The sequence below is a fragment of the Suricata suricatta genome, chromosome 16, assembly GCF_006229205.1.
Source record: "Suricata suricatta isolate VVHF042 chromosome 16, meerkat_22Aug2017_6uvM2_HiC, whole genome shotgun sequence".
In the NCBI taxonomy this organism is placed as follows: Eukaryota; Metazoa; Chordata; class Mammalia; order Carnivora; family Herpestidae; genus Suricata; species Suricata suricatta.
Window position 1 is genome coordinate 51,180,028 of NC_043715.1, and position 23,448 is coordinate 51,203,475.

Below are 23,448 nucleotides of genomic sequence, written 5' to 3' on the forward strand. Positions count from 1 at the left end.
TCATGCCCTGCCAAATATCCCTCCTCCAGGCTCCCAGACCGCCTTTGGAAAGAAAAATAAATAATGTGGGGCACAGGTGTAAGCTCCTTGGTAGGCTCGGCAAAGTGATGAGCTAATCCAACTGCGTAGGGGGGACAGGGGCAGTGGGCAGCGAGCAGACAGCTGGCCACTTTGCCATGACAGCGGTGCTCTGAGGCCGCGCTCCCGGAGCTGTTCACTCGCGGGCGGGGCCGGGCAGAGGACCGGGACCCCAGCATGGGACTGGAACAAGGTAAATGGAAGGCAACAGCGGGTGCTGAGCATTGTTTTTCATGACAAAAGCAAAGTTCCACGGTTCTAGCACCATTTTTACCTTACTTTAGTAGAGATCAGACCTGACATGCACCAATTCCAAGAGGAAGGCAGCCTAGGAGAAGTGGGGGTCAGCTGTCACCACTGACCAAACACTGGAAGTCAAAGCACACCATGGTGTGTCCGGGAGGGCAAGTATAGGAGATGTGGAGAATCATGGCTGTGCTAACCTCCATCTGGCCGGAAAAACTTTCCCAGTCCAGGAAAACACAACCTCTTTGGGTCCAGTTACATTAGCAATGGCTACTTTTACCTTTTCTAATGTCAAGTTGCCAGCCGGGGAGTTCCACTTTGAAAAAGAAGTGGTGTTTTGCCAAATAAACCAAGTATTTATTTCCAAGATGAATTACTCACATAGCAAAGAGGTTTTTTCCTTGGTTATTTATCCATTTATTAACCTTCTTTTGGTTTTGCCTCACCTGAAGCTGTGGGCAGGGGTTCAGTGAGTTCCTTTAGCTTCAGGTTCAAGGACAACTGGGCCCTTACTGTGAATCATGGAGACCGGAAAAGCCACATCAACAAGTGTGTACAGGAAGTAGGCAGGGACAGGCAAGATGGCTATGACAATGAAGATGATGAGCAAGACTTTAGCCCATGATGGGTAAGTTCGGATCACCTCATTTGACTGTGGAGAAAGGGAAGGTTTAGAATCCCAGTTTCTCTGAAGAGGAAGGCTACAGAGGTTGGGGGCGGGACATGAACCAAGGCAAGAGACTAGGTAACTGGATCCCCAGGGAGCCCGGAATACAGTGACATAGTCTTAGAGACCAGAGAATATCTGAAAGTCCTCACCCGCTCCCTAGGGGGTTGAGGGGTCTGAGAGGGAGGCTCACAATGCTCGAGTCCCAGGCCAAGTAGGTGATGCTCTTCAGAGACAGATGAATCAGGGTGTTTATAAACAGGACTACCAGCACAAATGGAGACAGAAAGGACCACAGCCAACGAAAGATGGGGAAGATGGGGGACATGGGGCGGCCCAACATGATAATCAGGTCTGCAAGGAACCTGGGAGGAAGGGCCACAAGACTTTGGAGGGGCCTGTCCAGGCCTTTCCCAGTCTGGGAGACCGAGCTTCGCATTTCTAGACATTTCTGTTCACCTCCACCACCAGTTTTCTTCCCTCTAATCCATCCCCTTTCAGTCTGATTTCTGTCCCAGCCTCAGGATTAAAACAAACAAAACAAAACAAAACATTTGTCTCCTCCATCACCCTCAGGGTAAAAGCTGAGATCCTAAATGTAGTTTCTTCAAGCCCACAGATCCACCTTTTCTGGTGCACCTTAACCCCAACATGCACGTACACTGGGTTCCTTTTACCTAGAACGCCCTTTTTCTTTCCCCGTCATCTGTCTAGATTCTGTTCAAGCATCTCCTCCTTGCCTGACTCTTCAACCTTCTTAGGTGACGTCTGTGTCCCCGGAGCGCCCTCAGCTGCCGCTGTCACAGGCTTACCTCCCTGCTCCAAACACCTGCTTGCATTCGTCCCCTTGGGACTCTGAGAGCAGAAGCTCAGTCTGATTTACCCCAGTATCCCCAGGGCTCACCACACCTGCCTGCCCCTCGGGCACACTCTGGGTATGTGACTCAGCAACTGATGCCAAGAACCACATCACCTCCTGGCTCCATAGATCCAGGCCATGGCCACGTTCTCCAAGATGACAATGAAGAAGAGGAGCAGAGATGCCCAGTAATCATCCAGCAGGTTCATGTAGTAGCTGCCAGAAGGCGTCACGAAAATGAGGCTGCCCAGGAACATAGGCACACAGATGCCCACTGAATGAAAACATCAGATTTGTATCAAGGTCAGAATTCAAACCAGGTTGTAGAAGAGTCCCAGTGGGGTGCAGCTAGACAACGGTCATGGGTGGGAGTGGGGTCACAGGGCAGAGTACCTGCAAGCAGTTTTGTGTGTCTCCTGAGGGAAGTGAAGGTGTCCTGGAGAGGGGTGATGATGCCCTGCATGATCCCGATCATGGTGCTCAGCCCCAGGTTCGCCAGCAACACGAAGATGATGATGGCCCAGAAGGTGGGTCCAGGAAACACAGAGATGATATCGGTAAATGCCACGATGGCCACACCGGGACCCTCCATAACCTGTGAGTGAAGAGAGGCAGGGCAAGGGCCCCGAGCTCATGCTGTAGATCCCTCACTGCATTCCCGTCCCCTCCGCTGGGAAACGATCTGTAGCGCTGTTGATGGACGCTGTTAAACTCCTCTGGCCTTGAGGCATGAGGACTTCCCTTCAATGACAGCTGCTGGTCTGGCAACTTTTTGGGCTCGGGGCGAACAGGCTTATATGAACTCTGGTGCTTGGTGCTACAGAGGCTGCACTTGCCTTATCACAAAAGGATACTGTAAACCTTGGTCTTTGTGGTCCAGGACGCCAAATTGTCTTTCTGGATTCTAGAGGTACCGCAGGAGAGCTGAAGTTTCTGGTGCACCAGGGGCTTTGAAGGGAACATTTGGACCCCATCCCCAACCCTACCTACCTCCTTCAATTGTTCAGATAAATTGCAATTGGACAACTGCGGTAGGATCATGCTTTTCACTTGTTCAGGAAGATTCCTGAACCATCTGGAGTAGATGGAGCTTGGCTCATCATACAGATTGTCTGGGGGCCGGGCCTCAGGAGGCAGCACCCCGGCAACTATCAGATTCATCACTGTCTCGGCATTCCTGGGGACAGGGGTGGAATCACATAAAACCATTTGGCCCTTTAAGATACTTTCTCTCTTATCTTCCACACTAGAAGGAAAACCACAAGTCTGGAGTTTTTGATCTGGTTCAAGTACAGCCTGCACTGAAATCTGGGTCTCCAGGGTCCTAGTGCTCACGTCCTTTCATAATGTGTCTGCCAGAGGGCACAGAGGTTCTGCCTTCAGACCTGGAGGGGTCTTCCCTACAGGGTCATGGAGGGCGTTAGGGCCTATACCTCCTACTAGATGATTTCCGGACGACATTAAAGCGTCTCCTCTTCCTTGACCTATTGACCTCGCCCATCTCTTAACACACAACCCTTTACCTTCTCTTCTTCAGACACACTCAACCGTTCCTCCTCTTCAACTTGCCAGGCTCCCCGTTGCTCAATATCTTTGGCACGTGATGTCATCTCTGCCTAGCACCACCCACTCTGGCCCCGCTGTCTACCCCAACTCTACCGCTATATGGTTCTCCATATGCAAATGCCTACAAACCCTTACTCAGCTCCCTGAGCTCTGTTTACTGCCATGGAAAGTTATTCAAGATCTGTTTCCATAAGGGCAAGTCAACAAGCTGCAGGAAAGTAGTATGGTGTGATCCGGTCTTTTTAATGGTATGTTTTTATACGTAGGTCTGTGAATGGGAAACATTATGAAAGAATGCTAGTGGTGGTGATTTGTCAGGAGACAGACGCAGTTTGGGACTGCCTCCACCGGGAAGTCTTCTCTGACTGCCCCAGGAAGTTAGTGCTTTGCTCTTCTGTGTCTCCTCATCATCCCTACTGCCAGGTATCATCTACTTTGTGTTTATCTGTTTCGTATCTGCTTCCTCAAAAGACTGATTTTCTCGAGGGCAGAGATGGCGGTCTGCTTCACCACTGACTGTTTCCAGAACTCAACACAAGGTTGGAAGATAGAAGATGTTTTATAAATGTTTCATGAATATTTTTTAGAATGAATCTTACAAAAAATCAGGAAGGGGCTCTGGGGGCTCTGTGGACCCTTTTTTTTTTTTGCCTCTTGTCTAATGGTTCAGCTGAAGCTATTCTGATTTTCCATGGCAATCCCCAGTTAAGAATGGGGTGAACACACCATCAAAAGCCTCTGAGTTTAGGGCTTTACTAATTTAGGAAGACAGCAGTGAAAGAGAGAGTTGGGGCGACTCTGGTGTTCCTACGGTTTAGGATGCTCCCGTTTGGCTTGAGGGTCCCGTACTGACTCAGCCAATGACCCTGAGGGCCGGGGGCCTAGCCTGGAACTCCACGGGCCCGTTTCTCAGACTCTGGTCTTTCTGATGACCCCCGTGGGAAGGACCGGGCTCACCCCAGGTAGCATCTGTCGTTGTTCTCCGTGGCCACGTGGCCAATCACGGCAAACACGAACACCATGGCAGTCAGCGAGGCGGCCAGGTTGAGCAGAGCCACAGCAAAGGCATCCACGACACAGTTGTTGGACCGAGGGATGTAGGAGCTGATGGCGGTGAAGCTGCCGAAGCCGTGGCCCATGGATAAGAAGAGCTGGTTCCCCGTCCGGCGCCACACTTCCACGGAGTACAGGGCCGGCGCCTGGGGAGAATTCCACACAGACTGGGGTATAAAGTGAGGAGGGGTGGGTGTGATCTGATGGAAGATGAGGAGGCGGTGGGGGAGGGGGTGGGGGAGGAGGTGGGGGAGGGCGTCCATCGGACTGACAACCATCCTGTCCCTGACACCCCCATGTGGGTGAGAGAATTAAAGGGCAGGGGCAACCTCACCTGGGCAGCCAACAAACTGTTGAGACCAAATTTTGCACCTTCCAGCATGAGACTCCGGATAAGGAGACAGAAAAGGATGAAGTAGGAAAGGAACACTGAGACACACAGCATCTGGGTGGGAATTATGATTCAGAAACAGATTTCAGCAAAGACAGAAGCCGGGACAGTAGGATCAAAGGCTACTGAGAGTCAAAGGTCCTATCAGAAGGAGTTAGAAGGTGAAGGCCTACAGGAATCCGGTTAGGATGTTAGGGGGTCTTGAGTAGAAAGGAGGCAATCGGATTAGTAAATTGGAGGGTGGCTCACCTTTCCAGAGGACTTGGGTCCTTTGATTATGGAGATACAGATAATTAACCAGGTCACAAAGAGAGAGACACTGAGATGCGTAACTGGTAGCCCACCAATTTCGACTTCATCCGTGGCCTTCAACACGTGCCGGTACCAAAAATACGTGGTGGATGCTGTCCGCGCACATTCAGGATCTGAGGCGAACTGGGCATGGGGGAAACTGCGAGGCCGCGGGGCCCCCCTTCCGGTCTCCCTCCTCCTCCTCCCGCTCTCGTCCGTCATCTTCCTGCTCATCCCTATTCTACCGACCTTCTTCCTTCTTCATTTCCCTCTCCTCTTTTCAGCCTGCCCACTTGCCCTTTTCTTCCCTCTCTTCTCACCAGAATCACTGGAGTTCCTCAGTGAGGGGCACAGTGCCCACGGCAGTGGAGACTGGAAAGACTGAATTAAATAGAAGAGGCTCCAGGCCACGAGCACACTGTAGTACAAGCCCACGATGCAGCAAACCTAGGGACCATGGAGAATTCTGGAGACAGGAGAAGAGAGGCCAGCAGGAAGCAGGACATTCGACAGAGGACTGGGAACTGAAGAGACTTGACTTGAAATGAAGTGATGGGACAAGGGTTAGGGTGGGCGTGGGATGTAAGGGGCGGCCCGGGGCTCCTCACCATGAAGCTGGTGTACCCCACGCCACCAAGCCAGGGGCTGATGACCTTCCAGACGCCGATGCTGCCCTGACGCATCCTCTGACCGGCTGCCATCTCCAGGAATAGAAGAGGAACCCCGACCAAGAACAGCATGAGGATGTAGATGATGAGAAAACTGCCTGTGCAGGGGGGAGTCAGGAGGGGCTCTGAAAACCGCCTGGCTTTTCAGTGCCTGGACTTCTTTGGGGGTCCAGGAAAACACATGCCCCGCAGTGACCTCCCTCAGGGACACAGGCATCAGGGCTCAACTGTTTCCACATCCCTCATAGTCCCAGGTGTCCCTTTTCCCTCAATTTCTGGAAGACCCAGAGGCCTAGTGTCCACCCCCACCCTGGCCCCAGGCCTCCAGCCCCACCATCCTCGTGAACCTGAATGTTCAGCTCTCCTGCTCCCACCCACCCAACATCATAGGTGTCCAGCTACCTGCCTCCTGTCCTAGTCGGGACCCCAAGCCCCCATCCCTGCATATCCCAGAGACCTCGCAGTAGCCAGGCCAGTCCGCTGGCTCTTGCCCCCTTGTGGGTCCATGATTCTTGGCCCCCAGGCTTACCACCGCCGTTGTGAAAACATAGATAAGGAAAGCGCCAGACAGTGGTCAGCCCCACAGAGAAGCCCACCTGGGCCAGGAGGTACTCGATTTTATTGGCCCAGGATGGTTGGTCGTGGGGGGCTTCATCCTTCAGCTCATCATGGTCTCTGGTCTCCAATATTTCATCATTATCTTCATCATCCCAAATGTATGATGGCAGAGTGTCAAACTTCTGTCCCGTCCCCATCAATTCCTCAGAAGTCAACTCAGACTTTAAGGGCTGGGAAGCTGAGGTAGTAGCAGTAGTAAGGCAGCTGGAATCCGAAGGTCTAGATGTCTGGGCTTTCTCATCTTGGGCCTCCGTATTCTCACTAACAGCTGTCATCCAGGACGCACTCTAGTTCCTGCTTCCACAGGGATGAGGCCTCCTTCCTTGTTGACCTTAAGGACATCAAGAACTACAGCTTTAGATATATGAGCTAAGGAAAGACAAGGCTGATTCTAGAAGAACCCCTGAGGCCTCCAAACCCTCTTATCCTTATGTGAATAAGAATATGGAGGGACACCTGGATGGCTCAGTCACGTAAGCATCAGACTTTGGCTCAGGTCATGTTCTCGCCGTTTGTGAGCTGAGCCCTGTGTCCAGCTCTGTGCTGACAGGTCAGAGCCTGGGGCCTACTTCAGATTCTGTGTCTCCGTCTCCCTCTGCTCCTCCCCTGTTCTCTCTCTCTCTCTCTCTCTCTCTCTCTCTCTCTCTCTCTCTCTCACACACTCACACACACACACACACACACACACACATTCTCTCTCTCTCTCTCTCTCTCTCTAATAAATAAACATTAAAAAAATTTTATAAAAAAAGAGGACGGAGTCTCCATCCTTGAAAACATACCAAGAATATGCCTGCCCCTAGAAAATAAGATTTTTAAAACAATACTATGTACAACAATATAAAAAGACATAAAATGCCTAGCAATAATTTTAACAAAAGATGACCAAGACCTTTACACACATACACAGACACACACACATTGAGAGAAAATAAAATTAAGGGATGTGTCCATGAACTACCAGTCTTAATAGTATAACAATGTCAATTATCCCCAATTGATCTATACAGCTCAATGCAATTCTTACTGAAATCACACCAGGGGTTTTGGGGAAATTGACATGCTAACTCTAAAATGCACATGGAGGGGGCTCCTGGGTGGCTCAGTCCATTGAGTGACTGACTCTCGATTTCAGCTCAGGTCATGATCTCATGCTTCATGAGATCAAGTCCTGTGTCAGATTCTGTGCTGACAGTGCAGAGCCTGCTTCAGATTCTCTCTCTCCCTCTCTATCTGCAGCCCCCCACTCATGCTCTCTCTTCCTCTCCCAAAATAAACATTTTAAAATAAATAAATAGATAAATAAGACGCACATGGAAAGCAAAAGACTTAGAATGGTTAATGCAATCTTGATAGAGAAAAACCAAGAGTAAAGACCGATTATAAAGCTACAGTAATTAAGAGAGTATTGAGACCGCACAGGGTCTATGACACAAATAGATCCACGGATCAGACTGCTGCACTGTTTAATATGGTGGTTACTAGCCACATATGTTACTTAATCAAGATTAAGTAACATCAACGGTTTAGTTCCTCCGTCATACTGGCCATATACCAAGTGCACAGTAGGCCGCATGGCTACCCTCCTGGAAGGAAAGACAGCAAACATTTCCATTATCACAGGAAGTTCTGTGGACACCACTGGGAGAGTTCAGAAACTCACACAAATAGAGATGCCTGATTTACAATAAAGACGGCACTGCAAAGCTGGAGAGAAAGGGCATTCTTTTCAATGAATCACTGGATGTTAGAGCAACTGGATATCTACACAGAAGTAAGTGAACCCTGGCCTCCCCAACTTCACATATTAAACAATAGTCTATTCGAGTAGACTGAAGTTCTAAATGTGAAAAATAAAACAATAACATTCCAGATGAAAAACCTAGGAGGATACAGGCCTGACTTATATGTAGGCACAGATTTTTTTTTAAATAGGACACAAACTAGAAACTTCAACGAAAACAACAGTAATTGAATAAACAAACAAGCCCTAAGGCAGTGGAAGATATTTGCCACATATGTGGTAGACAGAATAACGAATGCTCTTCTCTAAGATATCCATATCCTAATCCCTAGAACCCATGAATATGTCACCTTACATGGAAAAAGTGACTTTTCAACGTGGTTAAGTTATGGATCTTGAAATGAGGAGATCACCCTGGATTATCTATGATAGGCCCAATGTAATGATAGGGTCCTTATATGGGAGGTAGGAGAGTCAGAATCCAAGGAGAAAATGGGATGGCAGGAGCAGAAGTTAGAGTAATGTACCCTGAATATGGAGGCAGGGGCCATGATTCAAGGAGTGCTAGCTGGAAGAGGCTAGGACGCGGATTCTTCCCTAGATCCCAGTGAGGAACAGAAATGCTGACACTGGCTTTTAGCCCAAACAGATTTCAGATTTCTGACCTCTAGAATGGTACGATAATACATTGGCATTGTTTTAAGCCACTGAGTTTGTAGTTATTGTCAGAACAACAGTAGGAAACAAACAAAATATATAGCTCAAAAAGGGCTCGTTTCCCAAGTGATATTTGTAAGAGAAAGAAATACCTATAAATAAATAAGGGAAAGTGGACAAGCTAAAAAGTAGAGGGAAGAGAAAAGAAAGCTTGAACAAGCTTACTAATAGAAGCTTGTAGAATATACAAATTGATGGCCATAGGAAATGGCGGTCATTACTCAACTTCACTGGTCGACAAGAAAACAACGTAACTAAAGCCACCATAAGAAAAGATGGATATATATGTGATAAAGTGCATAGAGTAAAATGTTAATTGTAGAACCTAGGTTGATAGTCATATGGATGGCCATTGTATAAATATTCCAACTTTTCTGTATACCTAAATATTTATTCAAAATAAAATGTTGGGAGGAAATCACAATGAGACACCACATCCCCACTAGATGAGCTAGAATAAATGGAAAAGTCTGATTAAATCAAATGATGGTTTGTGTGGAAACTTCTGGAACTCACACAGTTGGTAGAAGCATAGGTTGGGACAACTACTTCAGAAAACTAGTTGAGGGGTGCCTGGGTCGCTCGGTTGAGTGTCCGACTCTTGATTTCAGCTTAGGTCCTGATCTCACGGTCATGAGACAGAGAGCCCCGTGTCTGGATCCTGGGCATGGGGCCTTCTTGGGATTCTCTCTTTCTCTCTCTCTCTGACCCTACCCCCTCAAAACAAATAAATAAACACTTAAAAAAAAGAAAACTAGTCGAATGTATCTACCTAATTTAAATATTTTCATATTTTACAATCTATTCCAAAGTGACTAACAAATGTGCACATAAGTCCACCAAAAATCATGTTCAAGAACATGTTCAAAAATCATGTTACTAGCTGTACTGTTCATCACTGCCAAAATCTGGAAACAACCCAGCTCTCCTTCAACAGTAGAATGGATAAGCGATAGTATGTTCATATAATGGGTATATAATAATAAAAAGAGTGAATTGCTGATATGCATAGCAACCTGGATGAATATCAGAAATATTACTTTGATGAAAGCAGCAAGGCTCAGAAGAGAACACAATACATAATTCCACTTATATGAAGTTTAAGAAGAGGCTAAACAAATTCACGGTGTCAGAAGCCAGGATAGTGTGCTTACATTGTGATAATTTATCTAACTATAATTATGATTTACACATACTTGAGATATTTTAATTAAAGTTTACCTTAGGGGCACCTGGCTGGCTCAGTCAGTAAAGCATGCAAGTCTTGATCTCTGGGTTGTGAGTTTGAGCCCCTATGTTGGGCATAGAGCTTACTTAAAAAAAAAAAAGTTTATCTTAAAAATAAACACTGGAAAACTAAGCAAAAACCCTGAATTTCTATATAGTAATAATAAACAAAATAGATTTTGTCTTGTTTTGTTTCAGAAAGTGCGAGTGGGGGAGGGGGCAGAAGGGGAGAGAGGGAGAGGGCCTTAAGTAAGCTCCATGCTCGGCGCAGAGTCTGATGTGGGGCTTGATCCCACGGCCCGGGATCATGACCTGAGCTGAAGTCAAGGGTTGGATGCTCAGCAGACAGAACCAACCAGGTGCCCCAAATCGGATTGTCTTCTTAATTTGTTTTTCACATAGTTGGTTGTTACTGTGTAGAAGTGCAACTGATTTTTGTATGTTGAGTTTGTATCCTGCACCTTTACTGAATTTATTAGTTCTAACTTTTTTTTTTTGAGGAGTCTTTAGGGTTTTCTGTGTATGAAATCATGTCATCTGCAGATAGAGACAATTTAACTTCTTTCTGTCCAAATTGATAACTTTGATTTCTTTTTCTTGCCTAATTGTTATGGCTAGGACTTCCAGGACTATGTTGAATAATCATGGAGAGATGCAGCATTCTTGTCTTGTTCCTGATTTTAGAGGAAAAGTTTTGAGCTTTTCACCCTTTAGTAAGATGTTAGCTGTGGGCATGTCATCTATGCCTTTATTATACTGAGGTACATGCCTTCTATACCTAGTTTGTTCAGAGATTTTCTCATAAAATGATGGTGACTTTGTCAAATACTTTTTCGCCATCTGTTGAGATAATCATGATTTTTATCCTACATTCTGTTAATGTTATGTACATTTATTGACTTGCATATGCTGAACCAAGTTTGCATAACTGGGATAAATATTATTTTGATCATGCTGTATGATCCTTGTAGTGGGCTGCTGATTTCAGTTTGCTTGTATTTGGTTGAGGATTTTTGCATCCATGTTCATGAGGAATACTGGCCTGTCATGATCTTTTCTTACAGGCTCCTTGTCTGGCTTTGGTATCAGGGTAATAGTGGACTTGTATAATTGCCACAGTCATGTCCACAGACAGCAGGGCTGTTACCAGGCACAAAGGGGTATGGCTCCATGTCCAGGAAAGTCTCTGGGTGGGAAGACTGGGTCCAGAACTGTAGCAGAGCAGAGCCAGAACTGGGTCACAGGGTTGCTTCAGGTTCTGCAGTCAAGAACTAGGTCAGTGGGCCTGCTGGCTCAGAGGACTAGGTCTCACCAGGTTCCTGGGTGGTCAGAGCTGGCCCCCAACCATGGCAGAGAGGAGGCTGTTATTGGGTCTCAGGCTCCACAGCCAGGGCTGAGGTTTGTGGGCCTGCTATGAGGGGACAGACCAACAGTGCCGGATCCCTGGGTAGGCAGGACTGAGGTCAGGGGTGAAGCAAGGCTAGAGACAGGTCCAAAGTCAGGACCAAGGTTAGCAGGACTGCTACCGGAAGCCTGTCTCACATAGGGCCCCTGGGCAGGGATGCCGGACACTAGACTGGCAGGCAGAGCGGGGCCTGAGCTGGGGCACAGGGATGCTTCAGCGTCTGCAGCTGGATCCACAGCTGGCAGGCCTGACACTGGGGGCGCGATGACCATGGCTCCGTCTGCTATCTTGGTGGATGGAACTGGCGCAGGACTGCAGCCAGGTGGGGCTGGAGCCACGTCCACAGAGAGACCGGGTTATTGTTCTGCACCCAGTGCCACATTTGGCTGGCCCGCCACCAGGTTAGGGTCTGGTTTCTCAAATCCGTTTTCCTTAGTCCTGGGCTTTCCTGGGGTTTCCCAACCTCCTACTGGGATCCCACAGCTCCCACAGAGGCACTTTTTTTCTGTGGATGGCTGCTGGATTGTTGTTTGTGTGTGTGTGTTGGGGGAAGTGAGCTGGGGACCTCCTATACCGCCATTTTACTAACTAGGAAAAAAAACTAAACAAAGACATTAAAGTAACTATTATACCCACTCTCCATTAGATAAAGGTGAAAATGCTGGAAATTAATGGAACAATAGAAGTTCTGAGCAGAGAAACAGAAACTATAAAAAATAACCAAATGGAAATTTTAGAACAAAGGAGTAAAATACTGAAAATCTGAAAATTCATTAAATGGAACATGAAGATAGGACATTGGAAATGATCCAATCTGAAGAACAAAGAGAAAAAAAATTGCAAATAAAATGAGCAAGCCTCCGGGACTATGAGACAGTATCAAAAGTCCAAGAATGAGGGAGAAAGACATTGGTGAAAAAAATTTTTGAAAACTCTCTAAACTTGGTGAAATAAATTTACAGATTCAAGTAGTTCATCAAATCCCAAATTTTAAAAAAAGCTATATCATATCAGTCACATCATAACTGTGCTGGTAAAAGGAAAAAGAGAGGAATCTGTAAACAGAGAAAAACAACAGATTCCATAGAAGGCTTCAAGAATCAGAATAGCTGTGGAGTTCTCACAAGACAGCAGCCGGAAGTGAGTGCAACAATATCTTTAAGTGCTAACAAGAGGGGCACCTGGGGGGCTCAGTCGGTTAAGCGTCTGGCTTCGGCTCAGGTCATGATCTCACGGTTCGTGGGTTCGAGCCCCGCGTCGGGCTCTGTGCTGACAGCTCAGAGCCTGGAGCCTGTTTTCGGATTCTGTGTCTCCCTCTCTCTCCGACCCTCCCCTGCTCACGCTGTCTCTCTCTGTGTCTCAAAAATAAATAAAAAACATAAAAAAATAAAGTGCTAACAAGAAAAAAAGTCATCACATAATTCTATAGCCATCAAAAAAAAAAAAAAGTCCTCCAGGAATGAAGTGCGATTAAGAACATTCTCAGCTGGGGGCACCTGGGTGGTTCAGTTGGTTAAGTGTCTGACTCTTGGTTTAGGCTCAGGTCATGATCCCAGGGTAATGGGATCGAGCCCTGCGTCAAGCTCCATGCTGAGCATGGAACCTGCTTAAGATTCTCTCTCTCCCCCTCTGCCCCTCTCCACCACTAAAAAACGTAATTCAAAGATCTATAACTAAAAAAGCCAATATATAAATTAAAATGAGATACTAAAAATTATTGAAATAAGTCAAAAGAAGCAATAAAGACAAAACAGGGAAAAACTAGGACAAATAGAAAATAATAAAATGGTAGTCCTAGATCTGACCATAGCAATAATATATTAATATTTATAACTATTAAATGTAAATGGCCTAAATAGATCAGTTAAAAAATAATGATTATTAGCTGAGGGCAGGGAGAAGATCCAACCATAAGCTGTCCATGAAAAACATGTGGGCGCACGCACACTTTAAATATAATGATATAAATAGATTAAAAGTAAAAAAAAAAAATAGGTTGGAGGGTATAATGAAAATGTCCTGAAATTACCTTGAGATGATAAATGCACAATGCTCTGAATATACTAAAAATCACAGAACTTTACACTTTAAATGAGTGAATTTTATGACATGTAAATTATAGCTCAATAAGGCTGCTCTAAAAATAAAGCATGGTAAAAGATATCCAATGCAAAAAGAAATCTAGAGTGGCTGTATCCATACTATACAAAGCAGATTTCAGAAATTAAAAAAGAACATTCACCAGAGTCAATTCACAAAGAGGACAAAACAATCCTGAATGTATATATACTTAAAACATAGCTCCAAATACATGAAGCAAAAAATGACAGAGATAATAGGAAAAATAGAGAACCCACAATTATAGTTTGAATCTTCATCACTCTTCTCTGAGTAATTCATAGAACAAGCAGACAGAAAATCAACAACAGAGAAAACCTAAATAACATGATCACCCAACGTGATCTAATTTGCGCCTCTAGAGTATTCCAATAACAGCAGAGTACACATGATTTTCAAATGCATGCAGCAATTCACCAAGAGACATGATATCCTGGCCCATAAAACAAGCCATAACAATTTTTAAAAATAAAATCATACACAGTATGTTCTCTGGCCATAACAGAATTAAACTAAAAATAAAAAACAAAGATACTTTGAAGGGGGAGCCAGGTGGCTCAGACAGTTGAGCGTCCAACTTTGGCTCAGGTCATGATCTCAAAGTTCGTGAGTTCTGTCTCCACATCGGGCTCTCTACTGTCAGCCCAGAGCCTGCTTCAGATCTTCTGTCCTGCTCTCTCTCTCTGCCCCTCCCCCTGCTTGCACACTCTCTCTCAAAAATAAAAAAATAAACATTAAAAAAAAAAGGAAAGATACCTCAAGACCCCCACATGTTTGAAAGTTAAACAATACCCTTAAAAATAACCTGTGTCTCAAACAAATTATTAAGGAAAACTGGCAAACATTTGCAACATGACAAATTTTCTGTGTTCTAATTGAAGCAGTGTTTAAAAGGAAATTTATATTACTGGATGCTTATATTAAAAATTGTTTTAAAAGGAGAAATTATGACATTCTCAGGGGCGCCTGGGTGGCTCAGTCGGTTAAGCCTCCGACTTCGGCTCAGGTCACGATCTCGCGGTTCGTGGGTTCGAGCCCCACGTCAGGCTCTGTGCTGACAGCTCAGAGCCTGGAGCCTGTTTCGGACTCTGTGTCTCCTTCTCTCTCTGCCCCTCCCCCACTAGTGCTTTGTCTCTCTCTGTCTCAAAAATAAATAAACTATAAAAAAAAAGACATTCTCAGATAAACAAAAGTTGAGGGAATTTATTACCACTAGATCTGCCTACAAGAAATGCCCATGGGAGATTTTCAGGGTAAATTGAAAGACACCAGATGTTAACCTGGGCCATATGAAGAAATAAAATTCTCAAAAAAGGTAAATTATAGGTGATTATAGAAACTATTATTATTGTAACAATGATTACAGTTTACAGTTACAGTCTGTAACTCTACTTTTTGTTTTCTACATGAAAGATATGATTTCAAGAAACCAATACATTTAAAAACTTTTCTTAATGTTCATTTACTGTTTTGAGAGAGCCGGAGTATGAACAGGAGAAGGACAGAGAAAGAGGGAGAGACAGAACCCCAAGCAGACTCCGTGCTGTCAGTTCAGAGCCCAACATGGGGCTCAAACTCATGAACTGTGAGATCATGACCTGAATTGAAATCAAGAGCAGGCCTTTAACTAACTGAGCCACCCAGGAGACCCAAGAAACCAATACATTTTTAAAAATTGCAATGGACAGCAGAATTCTAAGCAGAAAATAAACAAGAAAACAATGGCTTTGAATGACACACTGAACCAGATGGACTTAACAGATATATTCAGAACATTTCACCCTAAAGCAGCACAATAGACATTCTTTTTTTTAATGTTTATTTTATTTTTGAGAGAGAGAGAGAGAGAGAGAGAGAGAGGGAGTGTGTGTGTGTGTGTGTGTGTGTGTGTGTGTGTGTGTGTGTGAGTGTGTGTGTGGTGGGGGGAGCAGAGAGAAGGAGACAAAGAATCTGAAGCAAGACTCCAGACTCCAAGCTGTCAGCATAGAGCCCAATGCGGGGCTTGAACCCATGAGCTAAGAGATCATGACCTGAACTGAATTCGGATGCCAACTGACTGAGCCACCCAGGTGCCCCTCTGAGCACACATGGAATATTCTCCAGAAGAGATCACATACATGGTCACAAATCAGCCCTCAATAGGTACAAAAAGATAAAAATCATATCACGCATATTTTCAGATTATAGCACTATGAAACTTAAAGTCCAATGAGAAAAAAATTGGAAAGTCATCAAATACATGGAGGAAAAGAACATCCTACTAAAGAAGATTATCCAGGAGATTATAGAAGAAACAAAAAAAATACATGGAAGCCAATGACATAACAGTCAAACCCTTCGGGACGCAGCAAGGGCAGCCCTAAGAGGAAAGTGTATTGCAGTTCAGGCCGATCTCAAGAAGCAAGAAGGGTCCCAAATACACAATCTAACCTCACACCTAAAGCCAGCAGAAAAAGGGAAATAATAAATATTAGAGCAGAAATAAATGATATAGAAACAAACAAAAAACCAGTAGAACAGATCAACAAAAGTAAGAGCTGGTTTATTTTTAAACATTTAAATTAGTCTAGGGTACCTGGGTGGCTTAGTCGATTAAGCATCTGACTCTTGATTTTAGCTCAGGACATGATCTCCAGGTTTGTGGGATCAAGCCCCGCATGGGGCTCTGTGCTGACAGGACAGGGCCTGCTTGTGATTTTCTCTCTCCTCTCTGTCTGCCCCTACCCCACTCTATCTCTCTCAAAATAAATTAATATTTTATTTTTTAAAATTTTTTAAATGTTTTATTTATTTTTGATACAGAGAGAGACAGAGCATGAGAGGGGGAGGGGCAGAGAGAGAAGGAGACACAGAACCAGAAGCAGGCTCCAGGCTCTGAGCTAGCTGTCAGCACAGAGCCTGATGCGGGACTCGAACCCACGAATGTGAGATCTGACCTGAGCCGAAGTCGGAGGCTTAACCGACTGAGCCACCCAGGCGCCCAATAAATGAATATTTTAAAGAAATACTAACGTCTGGTATTATTATAATTTATGTTTGTAACTCCACATTTGGTTTTCTATAAAAACTAAGAGATTAGAGCATTGAAATGAATTATTAGCTTGTGTTTTGGGGCACACAATATATAAATATGTAATTTTGTGATATAATCAACCAAAAAGGGTGGTGATAGAGCAATAAAGGGGCAGTTTTTATATGTAGCTTTGAAAGGTAGGAATTCAAATTACAATGTAATAACTTTAGGATGTTGTATGTAAACACCATGGTATCCATAAAGGAAATAGCTATAAAATATACAGAAAATGAAATGAGAAAGGAACTTTAACATTTCACTACAAAAAAAAATTAAACACCAAAGAAGACAGGAATAAGGAAATAAGAATAAAGCCAAGGGGAGCAAGAAGGCATACAGAAAACAAATAGCAAAATGAGAGCAGTAAATCTCCTCTTATCAGTAATTACTTTAAATGGAAAAGGGTTAAATTCTCTAATCAAAACAATTATTTTAATATGTTTCATTTATTTTTGATACAGACTGAGACAGAGCATGAGAGGGGGAGGGGCAGAGAGAAAGGGAGACAGAACCAGTAGCAACTCCAGGCTCTGAGCCGTCAGCACAGTGCCAGACAAGGGGCTTGAACCCACGAACGTGAGATCATGACTTAAGCCAAAGTTGGAGGCTTAACCAACTGAGCCACCCAGGCGCCCCTCAAAACACATATTTTTAGGATGGATAAAAACACATGATCCAGGGGGCGCCTGGGTGGCTCAGTAGGTTGAGTGTCCAACATTAGCTCAGGTCATGATCTCACAGTTTGTGGGGCTGAGCCTTGCATTAGGCTCTGTGCTGAAAGCTCAGAGCCTGGAGCCTGCTTCAAAATCTGTGTCCCCCTTTCTCTGTCCCTCCCATGCTTACACTCTTTATGTTTCTCAAAAATTAATAAACGTTACAATTTTTTTTAAAAACACACATGATCCAATTATATTATGTCTACAAGAAACTCACTTTAGATCCAAAGACACAAACAGGAAGAATGGAAAAAGATAGGCCATAAAAAATAGCAGCCAAAAGAGCGCAGGGGAGGCTATACTATCAGAAGAAACAGACTTTAAATGGAAAAAGTTGACAAGAGACAAAGGAAGACATTATATATTAATAAAAGGTTCAATACAGCAAGAACATATAACAATTACAAGCATTTGCACACCTAACTGCACACGGACCATAAGTACAGATAGAACTGAAAGAAGAAACGGCGCTCCAGCAACAACTGGGGGCCCCCACGCCCCACTCTCGCCGACGGGCGGGACTACCATCTGCAAACAGATCGTAAACACAATAAACCAAGCAGATCTAAGAGACACACACAGGCACAACCCACAACAGCGCATATGTTCTTCTCAAGAGCACGTGGCACATTTTCCAGTGTAGATCGTGGTAGGCCACAAATCAAGTTTCAACACATTTCAAGAGGCAGTCATCATATAAAATATCTTCTCTGACCATAAAGGGATGAAGTTAAAAATCTATAACAAAGTGAAACAGGAAAATATACAAAATTGTGGAAACTCAAACACATACTCTGAAATAATGAATGGATCAAAGAAGAAATCACAAGGAATACTATAAAATACTTAGCAGTGAAAAAAAGTAAAATACAACATACCAACAGTTACAGGATACAATGAAAGCAATATGAAGGAGGGTATTATAGTTATAAATGCCCACATTAACAAACAAAAAAGATCTCAAATCAACAACCTAACTTTACAACTTAAGGAACTACAAAAGAACAGATTAAACCCAACAAATTAAACAAATTAAACAAATTAAAATTAAACAAATTAAACAAATTAAAATTACACAAATTAAACAAATTAAAATAAACAAATTAAAGCTAGCAGAAAGAAGGAAATACTAAAGATCAGAACAGAGATAAATGAAATAGAGAATAGAAAAGTAGTGAAAATCAATGAAACTGAAGGTTGGTTCTTTGAAAAGATCAACAATATTGTCAAACCTCTAACTAGATGGATTAAGTAAAAGATGCTGACAGTGCAGAGATTTCTTGGGATTCTGTGTCTCCCTCTCTTTCTCTCTGCCCCTCACCCAGTCACTCTATCACGAGAAGAAAAAAAAAAAAAAGAGAGAGAGAGAGAGAGAGAGGGGCGCCTGGGTAGCTCAGTTGGTTAAGCGCCCGATTTCAGCTCAGGTCATGATCTCACGGTTCATGGGTTCGAACCCCGTGTTGGGCTCTGTGCTGACAGCTAGCTCAGAGCCTGGAGCCTGATTCAGATTCTGTGTCTCCTTCTCTCTCTGACCCTTCCCTGCTCGAGCTGTCTCTCTCTGTCTCTCAAAAGTAAATAAAAAACATAAAAAATTAAAAAAAAAAAAAAGAAGATTCAAATTACTAAGCCCAGAAATTAAAGTGGGGACACAACTTATTCTAAGGAAATAAGAAGGATCATGAGAGTACTATGAATAACTGCATACCAACAAACCGTACAACCTAGGTGAAATGGACGAATTCCTAGAAACACAAAACCACCAAAACAAAATCACAAAGAGGCAGAAATCTGACTAGATGTAAATAGTAAGAAGAATGAATCACCAATATAAAATCTTTCAAGGAGCACCTGGGTGGCTAAGTTAGTGGAGCACGTTGACCACCCGACTCTTGATTTTGATTCAAGTCATGATCCCAGGGTCGTGGGATCAAGCCCTGAATAGGGATTCATGCTGAGTGTGGAGCCTGCTTAAGATTCTCCCTCTCTCTCCCTCTGTCTCTGCCCTTCTCCCCTGCTCACACATACTCTCTCTCTCTTAAAAAAAAAACTTTCAAAAAACTCTTTCAACAACAATAACAAAAAAGCCCTAGACCTGATGGTCTCACTGATGAAATGTACCATTTATTTTTTTTAAACATTTATTTATTTTTGAGAGACAGGGAGAGACAGAATGTGAACAGGGAAGGGGCAGAGAGAGAAAGAGACACAGAATCTGAAACAGGCTCCAGGCTCTGAGTTAGTGGTCAGCATAGAGCCCGACGTGGGGCTTGAACTCATGAACCATGAGATCATGACCTGAGCCAAAGTCGGACATTCAACTAACTAAGCCACCCAGGTACCCCCCAAACATATATTTTCTTTATTTAGTGTGTATATATATATATATATATATATATACACATATATATATATATATATATATATAGGAGAGTGAGAGCATGAGTAGTAGTAGTAGAGAGAGAGAGAGAGAGAGAGAGAGAGAGAGAGAGAATTTTAAGCAGGTCCCATATCCAATGTGGAGCCCCACATGGAGCTCAATCTCATGACCCTGAGAATATCACCTGAGCCAAAATCAAGAGTCTGACATTTAAGTGACTGAGCCACACAGGCACCCCAATATACCAAACATTTAAAGAAAAACTAGTATCGATCCTTCTCAAAATTTTCCCAAACACTGAACAGGAGAAAATATTTTCTAAACCATTTTATGAGGTCAACATTATGATACCAAAGCCAGACAAAGATATTACAAGAAAACTACAGACCAATATTCCTGATGAATATAGACACAAAAACCCTCAACAAAATACTGGCAAAATGAATTCATCAGCATATTAAAAGGATAATACACCAAGACAAGAAGATATTTATTCCTGGAACACAACAGGTCAACACTAACTGAAAGAAAGCTAAAAATCATGATCATCTCACTAGATGCATAAAAAAATTTTAACAAAATTCAACAGTATTTCATAAATATGTAACAAACTAGTAACAGAAGGAAACTACCTTAACATAATAAAAGTCTTATATGAAAAACCTGCAGTAAACATTGTACTCAATGGTGAGAGACTGCAGGCTTTCCTTCTAAGGTCAGTGACAAGGCGAGGATGCTCACTTTCACCACTCTGTTCTATTCATTCTTTTTACCATTTTCACCACAGTACTGGGAGTTGTGGCCAGAGCACTTAGGCAAGAAGTAAAAGGCATCCAGGGGAAAGGGTTCAGGGTTTGACACATGGCAGACAAGGTGGGCCATCAACGGACTGCCAGCACTGCAGAAGAGCCCTGGAGCTCATCAGGCTTGGCCTTGATGAGCGAACACACATGAAAGTGAGAAACGACAGAGCTTCAAGGAAGACGACACGCTTATGATCAGGATTTAAATATGATATTGGGAGATGTGGAAGACACTGTGATGAAAACTGATGAGGAAATATACAAAGGTGTGTGTGTGTGTGTGTGTGTGTGTGTGTACTGTGTGTGTGTATTCTGATGCTCTTTGTCCCAGGAGATTATGTTGTACTAGTTGCCTCTCCATTAAGAATTGGCAGAAACAGGGGCTCCTAGGTGGCTCAGTTGATTAACCATCAACTTCAGCTTGGGTGGTGATCACACAGTTTGTGGGTTCAAGCACCACATCGGGCTCTGGGCTGACAGCTCAGAGCCCGGAGCCTGCTTCAGATTCTGTGTCTCCCTCTCTCTCTGCCCCTCCCCGCTCTCCCGCTGTCTCTCCAAAGTAAATAAGGGGGAGAAGCCAAGATGGTGGAGAGGAAGGGAGCTCTGTAAACTCCGTCCGCCCCATCTATCGAACTGAGAAGGACATTACTCTCATCTGCAAGAGGGGAAGGAGAAAATACGGACTCCAGAAGGAAGAGAACCTGAAGGATACCTGAGTGAGTGAGGGTGAACTGGGGAGATTGGAAAACGGGCCAGCCCGAGACGGGCAGGGGAGGCGGGAGCCCCAGCCCAACACGGGGCAAACACGAGCAGAGCCCAAGAGACAAAGGGAAGGGACAAGAGTGACTGAACACACTCGTAGTATTGTCTCTGGGGAAGAGGTAAGGAACGCTTGGCCGTGCTTGGAGAGAGAAACTCTCTCCATAGATAACTGCTGGGTAGCTGGAATCCCTAACCCAGGTGGCACAAGGGAAAGAACAGCTTCCAGCCCTAAGCCATCTCGGCGGGGAATCAGCAGCCGCGGTGGCAGCAAAGGCGCTCACTTCGAACTCGGATTTGGGAGCGGGATCACGCACCTCACTTCCATGGCGCATCTCACCCCCTGCATTGGCCGCGTGAATCCCGAATCCTGGGTGCCCACAGGGAAAAAATAGGGCCCATACCTATGCGATCCTGGCAGGGAGTTGGCAGCGGTGGAGGCCTGGGCACGCGCTTAAGCTGCAGGAGCTTCCAGCTCATTTCCAGCAGTGCACAGCGCCTTGAGCAACAGCTATCCAAAGCCAAGAGAGACTCACTTTCCACCCACCCCCCACTGCGATCGCGATCCTGGCTGGGGGTGGGGACTCCACAGTTGGGTCTGTGAAAGTGCAAGCACTTCACCTCCTACTGCTCATTTCGCTTCAGGCAGGGGCAGCCGAAATCCCTGCCTGAGCCAAGACAAACTGATTCTTCCCCCTAAGAAGCCAGCCACCAAAGCAAATACATCTCAGCTGTGGTAGCATAAATGTGCATGGACTGGAACTTTGAACTGAGGCGGGCCTGGAAAATACAACTCGGCTCAACTGCAGCCCAAGGAGATCGGACTCATTAGAGTGGCCTACAGTGCGTAGTTCCAGTGGAGCTTGGCATGCCACCATTCTAATCTCTGCAGACACCAAGATGGAGCTTCTGAGAGCAGCCTCCGAGAACTACCACACCAAACCACGCCTATCCACGAGGGGGAGCTGCTGGGTTTTTTTTTCTTATAAAAATATTTTTTCTTCACTTTTTTCGTACTTATTTCTTAGTTATTACTTTTTTTTTACTTAATTCTTTGAAACTTTTAGTCCTTATTTTCCTTTCTCCTTTCTCCCTTTCTTTTTCACCTTCTTGCAATCCAGATATATTCTCCTGTATCTCATCCTTACCTCTCCCCTCAACTGGTCATACACTTTTAGACTGTCTACTGTCCTTTGTTGTCTCTGACCCCCTTTTATTTATTTTTTTCTATTTTTATCTTTTTGTACTTAATTCTTTTAAATTCTTACTCCTTATTTTCCTTTCTCCTTTCTCCCCCCTTTTTTTTTCTTTCACCTTCTTGCAATCCAGATATATTCTCCTGTATCCCATCTTTACCTCTCCCCTCAACTGCTCATATACTTTTAGACTGTCCACTGTCTTTTGTTGTCTCCAACCCCCTTTTATTCTTTTTTTTTTCTTTTCTTCTCTTCTTTTCGTCTCTTTCCTTTCCGTTTTCTTTCTTTTATTTCCCCTTTTTAATGTGTTTCTTTGTTTGATTTGTCTGTGTGTCTGTGTGCTTCTGTTCCCTTTGTGTTTGTCTGTCTGTTTTCCTTCTTAGGACTACACCAAGAAACAAGCCAAAGCATGCATGACGTCGAGTCCCAAATATTGCTGAGTAGGGAAATAAAATACTCACAGGCACAACAAGAGAAACTGAGAGACACCATTAAGAGAATATTTCCTGAAACGACAGGCCCTGGACAGTCAATAAGCCTCCTTTAACAGAGAAATATTAACAGGGGCACAGGGCACAACGAGCTTTCTAAAGGTGACAAGAGACAGAAAACTAGCAAAAATGTCAAAATGAAGAAACTCTCCCCTGAAGAACCTCCAGGAGGAAGTCACAGCCACAGAACTGCTCAAGGCAGATCTAGACAACATACCAGATCAAGAATTTTAAAAACTTGTCATAAAATTAATCGCTGGAGTTGAGAAAAACATCAAAGAATCAACTGAGACAATTACTAGGCACCTTGAAAATAGGTGTGATGAATTAAAAAAGGCTATAGATGAGGTGAATAACAAACTGGAGGCAGCCACCTCGAGGATTG

General features: G+C 44.2%; 1 protein-coding gene across 2 annotated transcripts in view; it reads right to left on the reverse strand.

Annotated features, from left to right (window-relative positions):
• Window positions 1-659: 659 nt before the first annotated feature.
• The window catches only part of SLC6A16 (solute carrier family 6 member 16), a 53,173-nt gene continuing 30,384 nt past the window's right edge, over window positions 660-23,448 (reverse strand). Inside the window, exons 3-13 of one of the 2 annotated variants that reach the window (XM_029926375.1) lie at window positions 6,349-6,768; window positions 5,760-5,917; window positions 5,472-5,598; window positions 5,110-5,285; window positions 4,804-4,914; window positions 4,374-4,615; window positions 2,841-3,027; window positions 2,244-2,445; window positions 1,965-2,124; window positions 1,185-1,356; window positions 660-976 (exon numbers count right to left, since the gene is read on the reverse strand). In XM_029926375.1, coding sequence (XP_029782235.1) covers window positions 791-976; window positions 1,185-1,356; window positions 1,965-2,124; window positions 2,244-2,445; window positions 2,841-3,027; window positions 4,374-4,615; window positions 4,804-4,914; window positions 5,110-5,285; window positions 5,472-5,598; window positions 5,760-5,917; window positions 6,349-6,712 — 2,085 coding nt within the window. In that variant the 5' untranslated portion in view covers window positions 6,713-6,768 and the 3' untranslated portion in view covers window positions 660-790. Of the gene's footprint in view, window positions 977-1,184; window positions 1,357-1,964; window positions 2,125-2,243; window positions 2,446-2,840; window positions 3,028-4,373; window positions 4,616-4,803; window positions 4,915-5,109; window positions 5,286-5,471; window positions 5,599-5,759; window positions 5,918-6,348; window positions 6,769-23,448 lie in introns of those variants that run through there. The other variant, XM_029926376.1, reaches the window with a different exon arrangement.